Raw genomic sequence first — 18,790 nt, 5'->3', positions numbered from 1 at the left:
AAAAATGCCATTGAAGTTTTGACAGGGATTGCATAGAATATGTTGATTGTTCTGGGTAGTGTAGAAATTCTTTTGATCCATGAGCATGGAATATATTTCAATTTATTGTGTATCTTCTATTTCTTTTTATTAATGTTTATGTTTTCAGTATATAGATCTTTTATATCCTAGTTAAATTTATTTCTAAGTAATTTATTCTTTTTCATGTTATTGCAAATGGGATTGTTTGCTTAATTTCTCTTTCTGATAGCTAATTTTAGGATATAAAAATTCAACAGATATTTATATATTGATTTTGTATTCTGCCACTTAACTGTATTTTTTATTAGTTTAACAGTTTTGGGGGGGTGTATGTGTGGAGTCTTTAGAGTTTTTCTATATAATATTGTGTAATCCACAGACACAATTTTACATTTTTCTTTTCTGTTTGGATGCCCTATGTTTCTTTTTCTTGCCTAATTTCTCTGGCTAGGATTTCAGATACTGTGTTGAATAAAATGTACTGTTCCTGTTCTTAGAGGAAAAGCTTTCAGCTTTTCACTATTGGATATAATGTTGGGTGTGGGTTTCTCATAATTAGCCTTTATTTATGTCGAGGTATGTCCTTCTATACTCAACTATTTGAGAAAAAGTTTTTTTTGTTTTTTTCAGTTCTTTCCTTTTTATTGAATTTATTAATCATAAAAGGATGTTGAACCTTTCCATATATCTTTTCAGTACATGTTGAGATGACCTTATGATTTTTATTTTTCAATTTGTTATGTGGTATATCACATTGATTGATTTGCATATATTGAACCATTTTTGCATCCCAAGAATAAATTCCCTTCATCATGGTATAGGATCCTTTAAGGTACTGTTGAATTCAGTTCACTAGTATTTTTTATTTTTGCATGTATGTTCATTAGGGATTTACCCACTATATATGTTAATATATTTTGAATTTAACTGTATATTTACCTTTACTAGCTAGTTTTATACTTTTGTATGTTTTTATTTTAATAATTCTCATCTTTTCATTTCAGCTTAATAACTTTCTTAAACATTTCTTGAAAGGCCTGTCTAGTGGTTATGAATTCTTTTAGCATTTTTGTGACTAGAGAACTCTTTCTCAACATTAATTCTGAAGAATTTTGTCAGTAGAGGATTATTTCCTCAGCTCTAATTTGCTTCACTAGTTAGTTCTCTTTCTAGCTCAACCTAATCTGCCATTGTGTCTCTTTATTAGGTTTTAAATATATTAATGTTATCTATGTATTATGTATATATTAATATGTAGAAAAGCACAAACAGTATAAACATATAGTTTATCAAAAAAGTGTAACTCAAAACAAATACAATTCAAGTGTATAATCTAAAAAAATCCAGAACTCCAGAAATTCTTAACACTTCTTCCCTCCCTTGTAGTAGTAACAACACTCTCAACTATTTATGGTTTCCATTTTACAGTTTTTCATTATGGCCATATGTTTATATGCATCCCTAAAGAAATATGATTTAAGTTTGCAGGTTTTAAAATCTGTGTAAATAGAATAAGTATGCATTCTGTTTTATGTGGTTTCTTCTCTACAATATAACTTTAAAATATATCTATGTTACAGTATCTGCATTTCATTCATTTGCTTTGCTGCATTGTATTTAATACTGGGACTTTAACATATTTTGTTAAACATTCTTCCAAAGTTAGATATTTGGGTAGTTTTCAATATTTGTTACTGCATATTCAAACTTTCTTCCAGATTTTCTCTTGGAGTTCTAATTTATTTTCTGTTCTTAGTCACTCTTTCTTAGATCTCTGAGGGTTTTCTAATTAAAACCAATTGGTTCAGTTTTGTCCATATAGCATTTGGGTTTTATGCCTTTTTTTTTTTTTTTTTTTTAATTTTTTTTACAGGGACAGAGAGAGTCAGAGAGAGGGATAGATAGGGACAGACAGACAGGAATGGAGAGAGATGAGAAGCATCAATCATCAGTTTTTCGTTGCGACACCTTAGTTGTTCATTGATTGCTTTCTTATATGTGCCTTGACTGCGGGCCTTCAGCAGACCGAGTAACCCCTTGCTCGAGCCAGTGACTTTGGGTCCAAGCTGGCGAGCTTTTTTTTTTTGCTCAAGCCAGATGAGCCCGCGCTCAAACTGGCAACCTCAGGGTCTCGAACCTGGGTCCTCTGCATCCCAGTCCGACACTCTATCCACTGCGCCACCGCCTGGTCAGGCCCTTTTGTTTGTTTTCTCTTTCTGTTTTGTAGTTATAGACCATTAACTTATCTTTAGCCATGCTTTTTCTCTGGTAATTCTGTGTGTCCAACATGTCCCATGAAGATGATTTGTTCTCTGCTCTGCCAGGTGCTATGAATTATTATTGGTTTTGAGTTCCTGAACCACATTGCAGTGTGAATTTTAGCCTAAACTGAAACAACTTTGGAGAAATTATCAGGCGGCATTCTCCTCTTCACAAGAGGGCTTTAGCACTCATGTTCTCGGTTACCCAGCTGAGCAGCTCTCTGGTCTGCAGCGTGGCCTGAAACCTCAGTGCTCATGCACCTCTCCCCCTGGCTTCTAGTCTTCTCTTCGTCCTTGGCTTCCTCACTTTTTGCAGGTCACCTCTGCATTTATAGGAAAAATTTGATCTATTTCATTCAGCCTCCTGTTTGTAGAGGAAGACTTGGTTTATCTAGTATGCTAATCTATTGACATTCTTTATCAGACTTCATCATATTTTAATTTTTTAAGTTGCCTTCTGTGTAGTCTTGGTTGCCGTTGTTAGAAACACAAAGAGAGGATTTTAACTCTTGTAACTGGTAAGTACAAGAAAAGAAAAGGGGGGATTTATTAATTCTTGAAACTGGTAAGTACATGGCTTTTCTGGCTTTATATATGAATAGATCTGAAACACGGTCACTAGGCTCTCTCTCTCTGTGTTAACCCTACTTTCCCCAGTGTTGGGTTTGATTTTCAGACTCTATTTCCTGTTAAATGAAGAAAGTGATCACTACTATTTCTAGGGTTTTGGTATCCTTATAACTTATGGTCTGTCTTATCTTACTTAGCATTTTAACATCAAATCCTAGGAAAGACTGTTTTACCTGGTTGGGGCACTTTGCCGCTTCTGAACTGCTGCTTACTGTGGCCAGTGGGCTTGTATTTTCCAATTAGCCAGCCTTGGTCATGTGTCCAGCTCTGGGATACATAAGGGAGGGTACGCTGTAACAGGCAGCTCCACTGGGTCCACATGGAAAGTGGGAGGTTTGTTTTCTCAAAGGAAAAACCAGATGAGGTTCCCAATGAGTAGAAAAGAAACGTTAAAAAGGCAAATATCACATAATGTGCAAAGCATATTCCTTGTCAGGTCATCAAACCTCTTGTTGGAAATTTAAGTGTGAAGAGATGAGACTACTGTACTTTCAACACTATCACTTTCGATGACTGATCATTCTTCTCATCCCCCAGATCAGTTAAGCTGTAACTTACCAAATAAGATCCCTTTCCCTCTGTCATTAAGTCCTATCAGTTTCAGACATCTTTGGAATTTGTTCATTTTCCTTTTATTTAACATTGATGCTCTTGTCAAGCTATAGTCTTCTCTTCTCTGATCTACCAAATTAAATCCTTACTGATCTGTTAATATCGACTGTGGTTCCCCTTCAGTCGGTTCTCCACATTGTAGTGTAGAGATGTGTTCAGAATTCAAATCTAGTTATGTGTTTCCGATCTCCCATATATACCTCAAGCTTTTAAAAACCTTTCATTAGAAATTATTAACTAGATTTTTCACCTAGTCCTTTACTACCTCTCCAAATAGTCTTGCTCAAGCATTTTCTTTTATGTAACTTAAAGTTTACATTCTCATAATACCATCTACCTCTCCCTTGAACATTTATTATAATTACAGTTTTACACTTGTGTATGAGTAGTTGATGAATGTTTGATTTCTTCACTGGACTATAAAAGCAAATACCATGTCTGTTTTTTGTGATCATTTAATTTCACTAGCTAGAATGTGGCTTGGCTTACAGTGGAAAATAAATATTTGTTTCATTAGTTAACTGATTGATTACTGTAAAGAGAACTCCATGATAACTAAGACAATTTATTCGTTTAACATCCATCTCCAAGAGCTTTCTGGTCAATTGATTTTGGATTTAGCCTCTTCAATATAATCTGACTTGGAAGTTTATAGAGGACATTGTGTAGCTATCAAATGACAAATATGGGAGTGTTTCAAGTATATGTCAACACTTGATTATATTCATGTGAAATGATATGAAAGGAAGATTCAGGTATACAGTTGTAGTGATATACTGATTGAAATCAGCAAGGAGTAGGACTTTGTACTGGTTGGATATCTTTTTTTCTCAAAAGCAACATAATACGTTATTTATCTAGTATCTAGTTGAAATCCCCATTTTCCCCTTGTGCTTTTCTGCTTCTTTTATTCTGTTTGGCATAAAGATTTATTTGCTGCTGTAGCTACTTTCTTTTAGACTAGAAGCAGGATAGTTTTACCAATTTATGCCTCAGAAAACAAAGACCATAGTCTAGAGTCGGTACTGTACGAAATGGACCAGGGTTAGGGCAGGGCTATTTCTCCCCAGCCTTGGGCATCATACTAGTAAAAATAATTTGGCATTTTCTGGGAGAAAAGGCTTGTCTCACCTCTTCTCCTCTAGCAGGACTAGATTATTTCTTCTGTGTATACTTTCTTAAGTTCTTTTATCCCCTCCTGAGGTATGGATAATCCGCTCATGCAGTTTCTTTGGGACTACTGCATGAATGAAAATGAAATGGCTTTATGTGAAAAGATAACTTTTAAAAATTATTTATTAATTATATATATATTATATATATATATATAGCTGTGTGTGTGTGTGTGTGTGTGTGTGAGAGAGAGAGAGAGAGAGAGAGAGAGTGTGTGTGTGACAGAGAGAGAGAGGCACAGAAAAGGTTGACAGACAGGAAGGGAGAGAGATGACAAGCATCAATTCTTCCTTGTGGCTCCTTAATCTCCTTAGTTGTTCATTGATTGCTTTCTCATATATGCCTTGACTGGGCAGCTACAGCAGAGCAAGTGACCACTTGCTCAAGCCAGCGACCTTGGGGTTATGTCTGATTCTATGCTCAAGCTGGATGAACCCATGCTCAAGCCAGCAACCTTGGGGTTTTGAATCTGAGTCCTCTGCATCTCAGTCCAATGCTCTATCCACTGTGCTACTGCCAGGTCAGGCAAATTTATATTTTTTAAGAGAGCGAAGCATCAACTCATTGTTCCACTTAGTTGTGCCATTGAATGCTTCTCAAAAAGAATTTAATTGATATAAATAAGTTCAGTTTATTTGTTACTGTAAAATGATCTGAATTCAGTATTTATATGTAATATCCACTAAAATTAAAGTAATTTCTTCAACTAGCTGATAGCATTGCTGACATCAAAATTTTGAAGACTGGTTAATAAAATTGTATATGTGTATAACTTTAAAGTACAATTTATATAGTTGAGTAAAGTTGTGATATACTTTTGCACCTATCATGTGAATTAATGGAACAGTTATGAGAGAGTTGGGAGGAAGAAAATGAAAAATGTTGGGAGTAGTGTCAAGAGCATTTTGATAAGCATACTAAAAATATACCTGAATAATTTGATCTTGTTCTTAATCTAAGTGCTGATTTTCAATTGCATTCCATGCTAGTTTCACCTTTTGCATTTTACTTCCCTTCAAATATCCTATTGCTTAACATGGTATGCCTTACATTTTCCAGCCTCTTGATAAATAAATATTGGTTAGTTAAATGAATGAAGGAATAAATTGATGAAGAGTAGATGGATGACAATGTTCTAGACTTCACAATACAAATAAATATACCAGTCAACTTCCCTGATCAAGATTTGAAAACAGAAGAATCTTTGTAATGTAAAGTGTTGATTTGATCTACAAATTTAGCAGTGGAGTTTTTAGAAGTTGAATTACTATATCTAAAATGCAGATATTAAATAACAAAATGAAGATTGCTTGAAATGAGCTTAAATTATGAAATATATCTTCTTCATGTTGGAATAATTCCTAGGCTTAGATGATAATTTTTTAAAGAATTTTTAAAAGTTTTATTCTAACTTATTTTAGAATTTTAGCAAGTAGATTTATTTATTTTTGTTACATAGACAGAGAGAGACAGAGAGGGACAGATAGGAAGGGAGAGAGATGAGAAGCATCAATTCTTCATTGCAGCACCTTAGTTGTTCACTGACTGCTTTTTTCATATGTGCCTTAACCGGCGAGCTACAGCAGACCAAGTGACCCCTTGCTCAAGCCAGTGACCTTGGGCTCAAGCTGGTGAGCCTTGCTCAAACCATATGAGCCCACACTCAAGCTGGCGACCTCGGGGTTTTGAACCTGGGTCCTCTGCATCAAGTGTCCAACGCTCTATCCACTGCGCCACTGCCTGTTCAGGCCCAAGTAGAAATTATTTTGAACTTTCTACTTAAAATGAATCAGTCTTTTTTCTGAATTATCATAGATTTTAACTTAGTAAAATTGAATGAACACATTTTATTATATATCTTTATTGGGTTTAATGCTTTATATCTGAAAAATATTTTCCCTGACAGTTAGATCTATGTGATTAATATCATTTGTTAGTTTTATTTATTTGAATATTTGAATATGGTTTGTGGTATAAAGACTGGGCTCTCACATGAGACAGATTTGAGTTTCAATCCCCAACCTGCTACATCTTAGCAAATTATTTAATTTGTCAAACCTTAGTAGGACCTGAGTAAAATCTACTATAAGAGGTTCTTGCGGGTGATATAATAAACTAATATATGTAAAGTGCTTAGCACAGTGTCTAGAATTTAGTAGGCAGTCAATAATTTGGACTAACTTTTCCCCATTATGTTTTGTCCTTTAGCTTTCCCCACTGATAAACCAGATAAAGATGCAAGACATGTGATAAAAGTGGTAAATATTGCTCTTAAATTTGCATTTCACATATATTTGATGTTTTCTGCTTTATTCATTTGATTTTTGTAAAAATGTTTCTTACTATAGTTTTCATGATTTTATTTATTATTAAAACTAGTTCTATTTTCCCAGTGTTAAAATGTAAAGAGTGGAGCCCTTTGTTCTTCTGTGTTAACATTTATAACCCTTGTATCTTGCCTCCTTCTCCCTCCTCTACTGCCCCCTCCCTTCCTTTCTACTCCAGATGGTATGGTCCTGACATTCAGGGATGAGGCTTTATTTTTGTTTGTATCCCCTGTGCCTAGTGCAGTGAATGAAAAATAGTAGACAGTCAGTAAAGGTATCATGTAGAATGAACCACCAGGTAATCTGCAATGTATCCCCTGATGAACATGTTGGTACACATTGAATGTCCGTGTATGTATATAATTCTCACTGTTTTTAGTAAGCTCTTTTTGTAAGAAGACTATTTTCATTTGTAAAGCTGTATAGAGATAGCATTATGCTATGTTAAATTTAAAAATGAGATTCTTCAGGTTTATTTAGTACTTTTGGGGGCATTTTTTGTGGAATCTGATCCCTGTGTTTTATAATAAATGATTCAAGTACTATTGTGTATTACTTATGCATCTTCATAGTCTCACAGTTGCAATGCCAAGTTTATCTTTAAGAATTTTTAAATAAAATTAATTGTTCTTCTTCTTTTATAGGAGTATCAAGAAAATGGCCCATTATTTTCAGAACTTAAATTTTACCAAAGAGCTGCAAAAAAAGAATGTAGTAAGTAAAATTAGCAAAGCAAGCTACCTCTGTGTATATGATTGCCAAAGTTAGTGTATAAAAATATATTTGTCTTTTTCTGGCCTTCTGGAAAACTCTTTTCAATTAGAAATGTTATTGTAAATTACATATGGTTGACTGTTACAAGATATAAAAAAGACAATAGTATACAAATTTTGATATTACATAATGGGTTATATACATATATATTAATAATGGGATATATATCTCCAATATATATTTATATATGTATGTATATATATATGTATATATTTTAGGTGAGAGGATGGGAGATAGTGAGGCAGACTCTTGCATATGTCCCAACTGGGATCCATCTGGCAACCCCACCTGGGGATGATGCTAGAGTACCTAGCTATTTTTAGTGCCTGAGGTTGATGTGCCTCAGAGCCTGGGGTCATACTCGAATCAATTGAGCCACTGGCAGTGGGAGGGGGAGAGAGATGGAGAGAAAAGCAGATGGTTACTTCTCCTATGTGCCCTGATCGTGAATCACACCCAGGATGTCCTTTTGCTGAGCTAACACTCTATCCACTGAGCCTCCAGCCAGGCCGAGTTACAGATTTCACAGTTGTTTCTATTACTTTACATAAAAAGTTGTATTGTTGATCCAAACAATGAAGAGTTCTTTAAGTGTAAAATATAGTAAAATGAAATTAGTTTTATAAACCCATTTGGATAGGAAGGGTGTAAGAAAAAATAATTAAAATGGGCAGTAGTTATATAAACAAAAGGAATGCTCTTAGAATAGGTTCAGATAAGGTATATGAATATGATTAAATACAAAGATGATTTAGAAAATAGGTTAAAACTGCTAGAAATGTGAATGTTGGAAAATTAATTGGAGCTGAATAACATGTAGAACTAGCAGTTAAGATTTGAATGTGAAATAAATATGAGCAGAGCCGAAGAAGAATAAGAGCATTTTGAAAACACTAAGTTTATATGGATTAAGTAAAGCTTTAAGAAGTTGATTTGAATAATGACTTTATAGTCAAGGTCCTTTACATTATGTTTAAGATAAAAAATGATGAGTCTAGCCTCAATAATTAACTTCTTTTTCTTTAATAAAACCTTCTAAGCGTTACAGCTAGTCTTCACTGACTGCTTAAAGTATGTCAGGGTGACAAATAGAATCCATTAAACTTGATTGTTTATCAGTAGAGCAGTCTTAAACATTAAATATACATGGTAGAAAAGTGAAAAATTAAATAAGCTACATGATTATTTAAGTGGATTTGATGTTTTAAAAATTAAATTTAATCAAAACAATTTCTGTATAATAAATATGCTTTCAGAGTAAGATGATTTTTTTGTCCAATTTTTGTTTTTTGGCTACTATGACTTTAGATTTTTAAAGAATAAAGAAGAAAAAGGCATCTTTCTACTGATCCTTTCATTGTTAACACGTTATATTTAAAAATTTAATTAGCATATAAGGGAATGATTTTTTTCATAAGTAGAAACATTTGTGTATATGATAATGCATTTTATGACTGACTGCTTTTGGTTATAATTTAAAATTTCTATATATATTTTTATGTTATAGTGATAAATTGAAACCATTAGATACATTTGATTTCTAAAAAAAATTTTTAGGAAGGTCTAATTTCTATTTAGGTTAGCAAATAAGTTTTAGTGTCAATGCAAAAGTAAGAAATACCTTTTAAAAAAACATCTCTTTTCCTATTAAATTTGTCTTTGCAGTCAAAAAATGGATAGAACAAAAACAACTTGATTATTTAGGAATTCCTCTATTTTATGGATCTGGTCTTACTGAATTCAAAGGAAGAAGGTAAAATGGAATTATTATAATATTGTCCAGTCACTATTTATTATGTGGTCTATTAATTATCTGTTGCTATATAATAAATTACCCAATGTGTAGTGGCTTAAAAGAACAAACTGATATTATCTTAATTCTGTGGGTCAGTTATCTATAACAGGTTTACCTGGATGGTTCTAGCTCAGGACCTCATACGAGGATGTAGTCAGCTGTCTTTGTAGTCACCGAAGGCCTAGACTGAGGAAGATTCTGCTTTAAAGATGACTTATGTGGCTAGTGGCAGGCCTAAGAAGATCTGCTTCTAAATTCTCTTATGGGATTGTTAGCTGACCTCATATCCTCACCATGTCGCTCTCTTCATAGACTGCCTGAGTGTTACAAAGACATGCTAGCTGGCTTCCCCTAGAGCAAGTAACTGAAAGAGGGAAGAAGAGAGCATGCACGCACACGCGCACACAAGCGTGCATCCAAGAAGAAAGTCACTGTCTTTTATAATCTAATCTGAGAAGTGATACTCTATTATTTCTACTGTATTCTCTTTGTTAGAAGCAAGTCTCCATACTCAAGGGAGGAGAATTAATCTCTATCTTTTGAGGAATGGCAAATCAAAGAATTTTTAGAAATATTTTTAAGACCAGCAAATATTTAAATAATCATCACATATAAATAGTTCATTAATAGTGATGATTTTAAGAAGTGCTATTAGATAACCATTTTAACCTTTGAACAGCTTTTTAAGATAGGTGATATTTTTTCCCTAGGTGAGAAAATAGTCTCAGAGTTCAGTACTTGCTCAAATGGTCTTTAAATGTTGAGTAAAAACAAAATGACAAATATGCTTGTAACAAAGTAAAACGGCTGCCAGTAGGGACTGAATGGCTAAGGATGATACATGCATAGTATGCAATATTATACAGCACATTAAGTAAACCAGTTAGAAGCATGCCAGTGGGCTGGGAAGGATTTTGGTGAGATACTACTGAGAAAAGTATGATGCAGAAAAGTGCAGATAAGGTCACGTGTTTGTAAAACGAAGACAAAAGTTTCTACAGCATGCTTGTGTGTCGTATATACATAGATAGATTTAGAATAAGGTCCTGTGTAGGTATGTAAGTGAAGAGAAGAAAAGAAGGGATAGAGGTGCCAAACAGAACAGGAAAAGTGCGTTTTTATAAAGGTGTGTTTATGAATGTAGAGATAGTAAATATGATTTTATAAGGCTCAGAAAAAATAAGACTTTCTGTATGGACAAATAATTTGTTCAAAGCTGATGGAGGCAAAATGAACTAAATTCAGAACTATAATTTAGAAAGACTATTTTTCATCATCTAAGGCAGTCTCAGTGATTCAGCACTGCATTCTCTTCTAGAAAACTTAATGGTAAAGTAAAATACTAAGTAACATCTTTCTGCAAAAAAATAGCATTATTAATATACTTCATTCTCTAATGGTTCAAATTGCATCATTCTTTATTGTTATATTGGGAATATTATTTCTTGTTTCAATTCCTAAATAGAGAGTTTCAAGCACTGCTATCTTAAGATCTCTTATTGATATCTTCTTCTTGTAGTTACAGATTTATGATTATGGAAAGACTAGGCATAGATTTACAGAAGATCTCTGACCAGAATGGGACTTTTAAAAAATCAACTGTCCTGCAGCTAGGTATTCGAATGGTAAGAAGAAATGTTTCTTCTTTTCTTTTCTTCTTTCTTTCTTTTTATTTATTTATTTATTTATTTATTTTTAATTCATTGAGAGGAAGGGAGGTAGAGACAGAATCCTGCATGTGCCCTGACTGGGATTCACCCAGCAAGCCCACTAAGGAGCGATGCTCTGCTCATCTGGGGCGTTGCCATGTTGCTCAGCAAACAAACTCTTTTTAACACATGAGGCAGAGGCCATGGAGCCATCCTCAGTGCTCAGGGCCACTCTCTGCAATCGAGCCATGGCTGTGGTGGTGGGAGGCAGAGAGAAATGGGAGGGGGAGGGGTGAAGAGGTTGATGGGTGCTGCTGCTGTGTGCCCTGACCGGGAATCGAACCTGGGATATCCACATGCCAGGCCAGCACTCTACCACTGAGCCAACCAGGCAGGGCCAGAAGACATGTTTTATTTCACATGCTCTCTTTTCCAATTATTTACTTGTTACAATATGCATTTCATTGCCCTTTGTGGAATTATCAGAGAATGAATGATTATTACCCTAGAAATGTCAGTTATTGAGAGTAGAGGCTATTTTGGTGAAATTGATAACAGTGGGCTCTGTAAATGACAGAATGTGCTATGTTTGGCACTACAAACTCAATTAGGCATTGGTTCTACAGTCTGATTTTTCCCTCACTTTGTTTTATATAGCAGAACAAGGTTGCATTGCTATAAGAATAACATCGCTTTTGTCAGTTATATTTATAACAGTAGGCACTGTGGCAGATTATATTATTTTCCATACTAAGCTCATGATGGTATGGAGGTGCTATAAAGTTTTTATTATGAGTTTGGGATGGTGGCAGTAATTAGTGTGACAATGAATAATATATACTTTGCCAAATAAGAAGCAATGAAATCTTAATGGCACCCATGCACACATTTTGTTTATACCACATATTTGTCTTATCTTATTTGTGTTTGGTTTGCCTAAGCTTCACTTAATTTTTTTCCATTTTAAATAGAATGAAGCTACTCGTGCCAGGTTGGGATGGGGCAAATAGAACTCATTAATTTCCCCATTTTTCCATTCATCCATCTAGCCAGCCAGCAAATGTTTGTTGAACACTGGTAGGAAACATGCAAGGCTCAGAGGATTCAGAGATGAAGCTAAGGTTTACTCTGGTTTACTCTATTACTATACAGAGGGAAAGGGCCTTTCTTTGTGCTTGTGGACATGGTGTTTTGTTCTGGAGTCCTTAAAACTTGATTTATAATTATTCCTTGGGTAAGGAATTGCTGAATGGGCTTTATGGTTATTTTACTTTAAACCTCTAATTTTACCGTATTTTTCCCCTTTGCATGGTGTGATCTGGCCACCGTTCTGTCAGGAGCATAGGCAGAGGCATTGTTGAATGTTGGTTTCCTTTTATCAGAGGTTCAATCAAAACACTGATATTTGCCTGACCTGTGGTGGCGCAGTGGATAAAGCGTCGACCTGGAAATGCTGAGGTCGCTGGTTCAAAACCCTGGGCTTGCCTGGTCAAGGCACATGTGGGAGTTGATGCTTCCAGCTCCTCCTCCTTCTCTCTCTCTCTGTCTCTCCTCTCTCTCTCCTCTCTAAAAATGAATAAATAAAAAACAAACACAAAAAACACAACACTTATATTTGAGGATCATTTTATTCAACCAGTACATTTGCTATTTTAGAATAGATAAGTAATTGTGAAACAGTTCATTCTGTCATTGTTAATATGAAAAAAATACTTGTTATTCTATATTCAAAGTGTTCAAGTTGATCATGAGTTCTAAATAGACATCAGTATAACCTTATGTATTTCTCTTTACAGTTGGATGTACTGGAATATATACATGAAAATGAATATGTTCATGGTGATATAAAAGCAGCGAATCTACTTTTGGGTTATAAGAATCCAGATCGGGTAAATACAGTATTAAGCTTTGCTTTTATAAAGGTCCTCAAAGTACCGTACTGAGATATTCTAAAAACAAGCTCCTCACGCAGACGAGTTTACAAATGAGGACTTAGCATGATGAATGTTGTAATTTATCTTACCTTGCTTATCTAATTTAATGCACTAAACTAATAAGTAATTAGGATGAGGAAATTGAGACTCAGAGGGGTTAAATAATTTGTTAATGGGCATACAGTTAAGAAGTGGCTGAACAGAAATTTGACCTTCTGGGCAAATACAAACAAAGATCCATCAATATCCAATGGGAGAAGACAGGGATTTTATGCAGAGAAAAAATTAAAAAGCTGTCACATTAGCTCCTCTTCTACCATGTAAATGATTAAGCTTTAACCAGAGCAGCATTTCCAATATATTACTGTGTTTCCTGTATATTACTGCCAGTACAGTAGCCATTGGCGGCATGTAGCCATTAAACATTAAAGTGTGGGTACAACACCAAATGCTGGTGAGACTGTGGAGCAACAGGAACTCTTATTCATTGCTGGTGGGAATGCAAAATGGTATGACTACCATGGAAGACAATTTGGCGGCTTATTACAAAACTGAACATATTCTTAATATATGATTTAACAGTTATACTCCTTAGTATTTACCCAAAGAAATTGAAAACTTAAAACTACACAAAAACCTATACATTGATGTTTATAACACCTCTCTTTGTAATTGCCAAAACCTGAAGCAACAGGATGGCTTTTAATAGGTGACTGGACAAATAAACTGTGGCATATCTGGACAGGGAATATGAGTCAGTGTTAAATGAGCAAGATGAAGGGACACGGAGGACCTTAAGTAATGCATATCACTAGATGAAAATCGGTAATTCCAATTACATAACATTTTAGAAAAGGAAAAACTATGGAGACATTAAAAAGATCAGTGATTGCTCACAGGCTTAGAGGGGAGGAGGGGTGAATAGATGGAGCACAGGATTTTTAGGGAAATGAAACTGTTCTGTACGATACTACAATACATTGCTGGTACATGTCACATTTGTCAGAATCGAAGAGTGAACTCAGATGTAAATGGAGACTTTTGGAGATGATGATGTGTCGATGTTGGTTTCTCTGTTGGAATAGATGTTGATACTGTGCTGTGGGATGTTGCTAGGGGAGGCTCTGTTTGGGGACTGGTGTGTACAGAGGGTATATGAGAATTTACTGTACTTTTCACTCAGTTTTACCTAAATTGCTCTAAATTTACCAAAATTGAATCTAAAAACTGCTCTAAAAAAAAAATGATTATCATAATCAAGTTAACACATTCACCACCTAATATGGTTAACCTTCTTCCTGTTTTGTTTTGTGGTAAGAACACTTAAGACCTACTTATTTTTGTGGGTTTTTTTTAGAAAATCTAACAGGGTGACATTGATCAATACAAGTACATAGGTTTCAGGTGAACATTTCTATAGCATTTGAACTGTTGATTATGTTGTATACCCATCACCCAAAGTCACATCATTTCTGTCACCTTATATTTGTCCCTCTTTACACCCTTTCCCCCATTCCTCCCCTAGTTACCACTGCACTTTTATCTATGTCCATGAGGCTCAGTTTTATATCCCATCTATGTGTTAAATCATACAGTTCTTAGCTTTTTCTCATTTACGTATTTCACTCAGTATAATGTTCTCAAGGTCCATCCATGTTGTTGTAAATGGCACCATGTCATCATTTCTTGTGGCTGAGTAGTATTCCATAGTATTTATGTACCACTTCTTCTTTATTCAGTCCTCTATTGAGGGACACTTTGGTTGTTTCCATGTCTTGGCCACTGTGAATAATGCTGCGATGAACATAGGGGTGCATGTGTCTTTATATACCAGTGTTTTCAAATTTGGGGGGTAGATCCAGTAGAGGAATTGCTGGGTCATATGGTAGTTCTATTCTTAGTTTTCTGAGGAACAACCATTCTTCCTTCCATAATGGTTGTACTAATTTGCATTCCTACCAGTAATGAATGAAGGTTCCTTTTTCTCCACAGCCTCTCCAACACTTGTTGTTACCTGTCTTGTTGATAATAGCTAATCTAACAGGTATGAGGTGGTATCTCTTTGTATCAATAGTTTTGATTTGCATTTCTCTAATAGCTAATGAAGGTGAGCATCTTTTCATATATCTGTTGGCTATTTGTATGTCCTCTTGGGAGAAGTGTCTGTTCAGCTCCTCTCCCCATTTTTTAATTGGATTGTTTGCTTGTTTGTTGCTGAGCTTTGTGAGCTCTTTATATTTTGGATATTAAAGCCATATGCAAAAGAATGAAACTTGACTACAGTTTGTCTCCCTACACAAAAATTAATTCAAAATGGATCAAAGATATAAATATAAGATCTGAAACAATAAATTAGGTAGAAGAAAACATAGATACTAAACTCATGGACCTTGGCTGTAGAGAATAATTTATAAATTTGACCCAAAGACAAGGGAAGTAAAGACAAAAATAAATGAATGGGACTATATCAAACTAAAAAGCTTCTGCATTGTGAAAGAAACTGACAGCAAAACAAATAGCAGCCAATTAAGACCTACTTTTTTAGAAAATTTGAAGTATACAGAATTATTAACAATCGTCATCATACTGTACGTTAGATCCCCAGAACTTACTCATTTTCTACCTAAAAGTTTGTGCCCTTTGACCAACATCTCCCCATTTTCTCCATCTCCCAGCCCCTGACAACCATTGTTCTACTCTCTGGTTCTGTAAGTTTCACTTTTTTCATATGCTACATATAAGTGGAATCATACAGTATTCATCTTTCTGTGTCTGGCTTACGTCACTCAGTGTAATGTCCTCTGGGTTCTTTCATGTTGTAGCAAATGAAACACTTTTTTATGACTTAATAATATTCCACTGCACATTTTATATGTTTATATATCCATATATATATATATCTCATTTTCTTTCTTTATCTCTCAGTGGACACTGTTTACATATCTAGGCTATTGTGAATAATGATGCAGTACCACAGGAATGCAGATATCTCTTCAAGATAATGAATTATTTTCCTTTGAATATAAACCCTGAAGCAGTATTTCTGAATAATATGGTAGTTTTATTTTTTAAAAAATTTTTGAGAAACCTCTATATGATTTTCCATAATAACTATACTACATTTCTAGCCATGGAGTCCCTTTTCTATACACCACCACCAACACTTACTTCTTGTCTTTTTGGTAATAGCCACCCTAAGAGGAGTATGAATATGTCTCATTGTAGTTTTATTTTCATGTCCCTTTGATTAATAATGTTGAGCACCTTTTCATGCATCTGTTGGCCATTTTTATGTCTTCTTTAAGAAAATGTCATTTAGGTCCTTTGCCCAGTGTTTAATTGGGTTGTTTGGGGCCATTTTGGGGATTTTGTCAGTTTGTTTATGTTAATAAATTGCATGAATTCCTATGTATTTTGGATATTAACCCCTTATTAGATAAATGGTTTGCAAATATCTTCTCACATTCCATTAGGTTACCTTTTCATGTTGTTTTTCTTTGTTATGTAGAATCTTTTTAGTTTGATGTAGTCTTATTTGTTTTGGTTTACTTGCCTGTGCTTTTGGTATAAATTGAAAAAAAAAATCATTCCTAAGACATATGTTTATGGATTGGAAGAATTAATATTTTTAAAAATATCCATACTACCCAAAGCAATCTACAGATTCACTGCAACCCCTATCAAAATTTCAATGCCACTTTTCATAGAAATAGAAAAAAAAATCCTAAAATTTGTATGGAACCACGAAAGATCCTGAATAGTAAAGGCAATCTTGAGAAAGAAGAACAAAGCTGGGGACATTCTAGTTCCTGATTTCAAACTATATATGTATAACAATGCTAGAGTAATTAAAACAGTATGCTCTTTCCATAGAAACAGATCCATACCAATGGAACAGAGTGCACAGAAATACACCTAGTCATTTATGATCAATACCTTTGACCAGGATGCCCAGAAAATACGATGAGAAAAGGACAGTCTCTTCAATAAATAGTAATGAGAAAGCTGTATGTCCACTTGCAAACATTGGAATTGGAGTCTTATTTTTAAACGATACACAGAAATTAACCCAAAATGGACTCAAGACTTAAATGTAAGACCTGAAATGAGAAGACATAGGGAAAAGCTTAATTTTAATTAGTATCAATTTTAATAGCCATGTCTGTCTAGTATCCACTGTATTAGACAGGAAGAGAGTTTAAAAAATTAAATCTTTTAAAAATTACAAAAAACATTGTTGAATATTAACTGAACTTTGCATAAGGAAAGAAATTTCTAAATAAAATTAAGAAAATCTTAGAAAATACTGAGAAATTTCAAATTTTAAGTTGTGCATATTTTAGAAATTGGAAAAATGAAAGGCAAATGAGACACTAGGGGGAAGTTTATTATGACAAATATTTTAGGTTATATAACCAGATCTAAAAAAAATTAATAAAAACACCAAATACTTTCTTAAAACAATGATTAAAAGGAATAAGTAGAATGAGAAGAAATACGACTATCCAAGAAAGAAATGGGGAAAAGTTCACTATCAATAAAAACTAAGAAATATACAAATCAAAACCAGGAGGCAACATTTTTAAAGAACTTATCATTTGGGAAAATTCAAAACTAATAAGTTGATTGTATTGAGGCTGATGAGTTGTAGAATGCTAATGGGAATATAAATTTAGTGGGAGTAGAAGAAATGAGGTAGCTGGAAGGGCAGTTTGGTAATATATATTAAAAGCCTTGCCCTGGCCGGTTGGCTCAGTGGTAGAGCGTCAGCCTGGCGTGCAGGAGTCCCAGGTTCGATTCCCAGCCAGGGCACACAGGAGAAGCGCCCATCTGCTTCTCCACCCCTCCCCCTCTCCTTCCTCCCTGTCTCTCTCTTCCCCTCCCGCAGCCGAGCATCGCCCCCTGGTGGGCATGCCGGGTGGATCCTGGTCGGGCGCATGCGGGAGTCTGTCTGCCTCCCCGTTTCCAGCCTTTATAGATCTGCGTACTTTTATAGATCTGTGTACTTTTTTTCAGGTTAAGTTTATTAATATGTAACTTATAAATGGTAAAATCCACCCTTTCAAATATACAGTTTAATGTGTTTTGACACATGTATACCACATAGCCACCATTACGATCAAGATACAGAGCATTTCTATTATCCTCAAAAGTCTTCTTATTTCCTTTACACTAAATCCCCTTCGGTCACCTCCAGCCCCTGGCACGGATTTCTGCCTCTCTATTTTTTGCATTGTGGAGAATGTCAGATAAATTGAATTATAGGATACATACTCTTTTCTGTCTGGCTTCCATCACTTAACATATCGTTTTTGAGATTTATCTATGCTGTTGTTCACTAATAGTTTATTCCTCTTTAATGATAAGTAGCATTCTATTAAAAATTTCTACACTTTATCTGTTTCTCTGTTGATGGATATTTGTGTTGTTTCCAGTTTGGGCAATTACGAATAAAGTTGCTATAAGCATTTGCGTACAGATTTTGGTATAGGTATATGTTTTTTTTAACTTTTGGGCAAATAAGTAGGAGCGGAATTTCTAGATCATATGGAAGTATACATTTAACATGAAAAGTAACAGCCAAACTGTTTTCCAGAGTGATTGTACCATTATA

The 18,790-nt window shown here is 34.6% G+C and overlaps 1 protein-coding gene across 7 annotated transcripts in view; it reads left to right on the top strand.

Annotated features, from left to right (window-relative positions):
• VRK2 (VRK serine/threonine kinase 2) overlaps positions 1–18,790 on the top strand; it is a 101,249-nt gene that overhangs the window by 27,853 nt on the left and 54,606 nt on the right. For 6 of the 7 annotated variants that reach the window (XM_066378219.1, XM_066378218.1, XM_066378222.1 and 3 more), the window contains exons 3-7: positions 6,906–6,955; positions 7,669–7,738; positions 9,464–9,551; positions 11,113–11,218; positions 13,039–13,131. In XM_066378219.1, the coding sequence (XP_066234316.1) occupies positions 6,906–6,955; positions 7,669–7,738; positions 9,464–9,551; positions 11,113–11,218; positions 13,039–13,131 (407 nt within the window). The remainder of the gene's footprint in view (positions 1–6,905; positions 6,956–7,668; positions 7,739–9,463; positions 9,552–11,112; positions 11,219–13,038; positions 13,132–18,790) is intronic. The other variant, XM_066378221.1, reaches the window with a different exon arrangement.

This window comes from Saccopteryx leptura, chromosome 3 (assembly GCF_036850995.1).
Source record: "Saccopteryx leptura isolate mSacLep1 chromosome 3, mSacLep1_pri_phased_curated, whole genome shotgun sequence".
NCBI classification, from domain to species: Eukaryota; Metazoa; Chordata; class Mammalia; order Chiroptera; family Emballonuridae; genus Saccopteryx; species Saccopteryx leptura.
The sequence above is the reverse complement of the archived record's forward strand: the minus strand, read 5'-3'. Positions and strand labels throughout refer to the sequence as shown.